The sequence below is a fragment of the Leiobunum rupestre genome, chromosome 5 (genome assembly GCF_980474605.1).
Source record: "Leiobunum rupestre chromosome 5, qqLeiRupe1.1.hap1, whole genome shotgun sequence".
In the NCBI taxonomy this organism is placed as follows: Eukaryota; Metazoa; Arthropoda; class Arachnida; order Opiliones; family Sclerosomatidae; genus Leiobunum; species Leiobunum rupestre.
In genome coordinates this window covers 50,438,692-50,442,374 of record NC_143388.1, presented here as the reverse complement: position 1 = coordinate 50,442,374, position 3,683 = coordinate 50,438,692, and the positions used below count along the sequence as shown (strand labels likewise).

Here is a 3,683-nt window from a genome sequence, read left to right as displayed (position 1 = left end):
TTAGAAAACAAACATAACAATTGGCGACGGAAACTGGATATGTAAACGAATTTATCCAGTAAAATAGCGTTTTTCTTTCTCTCTGTCGTTCGCGAAGAACCCGTTGACGCGACGCCATTTTGAGCTACCTCGACTACAACGAGTCTAGAGGCCTGAACGAAAGAAATAAGGTGCAAATAAACGGTACCGCAACGCTGCTAAGAACATTTGGAGAAAACAACAGTGGAAATGGCTACGGCATATGGACATTTTCCAGAATTTGACAGTTCTGATACGCCATGGACTATTTATAAAAAACGTATGGATTTATATTTCATTGCAAATGATATTATAGAAGATCCAACGCCAGGCGCTGACAACACTGCTGTAAGAAATAAAAAGCATGCTGTTTTATTAACTGTATTGGGTTCCCAGACATATTCATTGCTCATAAGCTTAATTTCACCCGCCAAAATTACCGACAAGTCCTACGATCAATTGACCAAGACTTTAACTGACAATTTTGAGCCTATTCCGTCAGATATTGTAGAAAGGTGCAAATTTTACAAACGAGATCAACTCGACCAAGAGTCTATAGCGCAATACGTGTCTGCACTCCGTAAAATGACAGAATACTGTGATTTCGGCGCTTCGCTAGATATGATGTTGCGGGACCGCATTGTGCTTGGTGTAAAAAATGACAAGATTAGAAAGACTCTTTTGGCTGAAAAAAACTTAACTTTGCAAAAAGCAATAACGATTTCTCAGTCCATGGAATCAGTCGAGCGTGATTCAACGGTAATTAAAAATGAGAAGTTGGAAGAGTCCAATGTCCACAAAGTCTATCAACGAAATACAAGGTCGTCACAAATGTCAAATCAGACTTCAGGACAGCAAAATAAATTGGCTCATTCCCGTAACGCCTCAGACGCCGCGACAAGGCAATGCCACAGATGCCTGAGTACCTCTCACCCGGAATGGGAATGTCCTTTCAAACAATCCGAATGTTACAAGTGTCACAAATATGGACATATCGGTAAAGCGTGCCGATCAAACGGTCAAGCTGCTCCACCACCAACAAAGTCGAATCAAAATCGAAGCCAAGGAAATAATAGTGGATGAAGAAGACGTAACCGTAAACCCAAGCCGCAGACCGCACTAACTAATCACTTAGCTGACGAGAGTACGCCACAGTACAACTCAACGTCTAATCCTGAATATGATTTTTTGTTTCATATAACCGAGGTACCTTCTCCAACCTTTAAGCAAGAAAAAGCTATTTTATCGGTATCAAGCGTTTCTTCACCACCGCCAATAAAAATCACTTGCTTGGTGAACCAACTACCACTTACCTTTGAAGGAGATACGGGATCCACATACACACTCATCTCCGATTCTTGGAAAGATCGAATTCCACACTTGGGTTCTTTATCGAAATGTACGATAAATCTATCTTCTTTTTCTGGTCACGCAGTCACCTTCCTTGGTCAGGCTATTGTAGACGTAACTCACGATGGATCTACGTTTAAGTTACCCGTTCTTTTCTACAAGGGACCTGGACCTAATCTCATGGGACGTAGTTGGATTTTGTCAAAGATGAAGATATTTCAAGGACCTCACGTGAGTCACGCTACTATTAGCCACATTGTATTAATGACGTCACAACTTTCCAATATCCTGCAGAAACACGAGCAACTTTTTTCACCTGGCATGGGTTGTCTAAGAAACGTAAAGGTGAAATTACTGTCATATCAAGAAAGATGCTCCAACGCCGCGATTTTTCAAAGCTCGATCGCTGCCTTATCACCTTAAAGACAAGGTTGAAAATGAAATCTTACGTCTCCAGAAGGAAGGTATCATCAGCCAGGTATCACATGCAGAGTTTGCCACACCAGTTGTACCAATCATGAAAAGTAATGGTTCCATAAGGTTGTGCGGCGACTACAAAGTAACCACCAACACAATAATTGACGTCGATAAATACCCAACACCAAGAGTGGATGACGTATTCGCTAAGTTAAACGGCAGCACAGTCTTCGCCCGACTGGATTTACGCAATGCGTACAATCAACTGGAACTTGATGAAGAATCCCGGAAGTACCTGATCATTAACACTACAAAGGGACTCTTCGAACCGAACCGTTTACCTTTTGGTGTCTCAAGTGCATCTGCAATTTTCCAGCGATACATTGAGATGATTTTACAAAACCACGTAGGATGTCTTCCCTTCCAAGATGATATAATAATAGGTGGGAAGTCGAACGAAGATTTATTGTCACAGTTGGATCAAGTTTTAAACACACTCGAAACTTCAGGTCTGAAGCTAAACAAAGACAAGTGCAAGTTTATGGAAAAATCAGTCGATTTTCTTGGGTATAGACTGGACGCCGCTGGTTTGCATCCTCAAGAGACCAAGGTAGCCGCTATTCAAGATGCACCCGCACCTACAAACCTGGAGGAGTTGCGATCCTTTTGGCAAAAAAAAAGGCCAGCATAAATACGGCTCTCTGAAAGAAATTTGTCAATTTCTAACTGAATCTGAAACGTTAGAAAACGGTACACAAATATTCACCCACTTGAAAGCATACAGTTATGAAAAAGGCAGCTTTGGCGGTTTAACTTCCCCTTCTGATGCGGTATGATGTTTAATGCTTCATTGTGAAGAAGTTTTTCTTTGTGAATTTAATGAAAATATGCACCAACCACACATAATGCAAAATTACATAGCAAATGCCAAGGAAAAAATCAAAAATCATGATATATGTGAAGCATTTTTAAAAAAAAACTCTTAAAACTGTACTGCCGTATGCGTTTGTATTATGCTGATAAATTTATAAATACAGGAGTTATTGATGAAAGAGATAAGAAAGCACGCGAAGCCACAGCAAAGAGGTTAGCCATTTTAAATCAAAACTCCGCAAATAGTACTTCTTCAGCAAACTCGAGCACAGCGCAAAGAAGCCAAACTCAAACCAAGTCTAAACCAGCTATTACAAAAAAATTATTAAGAATACAACACTTGTTGATACTCACAAAGATCCATTTTGTAAATGTTTTAACTTTTCAATGAAATTACTATTAATCTTTAACATGCTATGGAAAAAATAATAAACATGTCAGCCTAATTTAGTCGTGAAGAAATCTTACCTACTACTTATTACTTTGCGACGTTTAGTCCTTACGTTCCTAAAATGCCATAGTAAACTAGTCTAAATTTGTCAAATCAGTTGAAAATGGCCTTTAGTTCCTAGACATTGGTAGTGTTTTAGATATTATTTCCTAAAAAATAAATTATGTAAAAGCCAAAGAGCAAAATAAAATTCTAATAATACCAAAGAAGAAATCCTTTTAGACAGCGTTAAATGGTAGTTAATTCCTAAAACTGAAACCAACATTTCTACAAATAGATTTGTAAAATAATTTTAAATTTTGATAAATGAATAAAATATTCAATAGATATAAATGTCTTATCATTTTTGTACATATTTTCAGTCGTAAGAGTATCTTTTAAGTTAAATTAGGATCTAATAATATGTTATTGCAAGGGCCTACCTGTATTCGTAAGAAAGATAACCTTGTAAACAACTTGCAAATTCGAAAATTCCCGCTAACCAAAGACCATAAAACCTAGCTATATAGTCTTTGTTAAGGCCCTAAAAGCTATTGCAAAAACCATTTTGACCAGCTAAGAGATGGCGCCACAC

The 3,683-nt window shown here is 38.2% G+C and overlaps 1 protein-coding gene across 1 annotated transcript; it reads left to right on the top strand.

Annotated features, from left to right (window-relative positions):
- The first annotated feature begins 228 nt into the window (after positions 1 to 228).
- On the top strand, positions 229 to 2,476 carry LOC149945226 (uncharacterized). The gene is made up of 3 exons (XM_090176440.1): positions 229 to 1,015; positions 1,454 to 1,599; positions 1,736 to 2,476. The coding sequence occupies exons 1-3, from the start codon at positions 229 to 231 to the stop codon at positions 2,474 to 2,476; spliced, it is 1,674 nt and encodes a 557-aa protein (XP_090032566.1).
- The last annotated feature ends 1,207 nt before the right edge of the window (positions 2,477 to 3,683 follow it).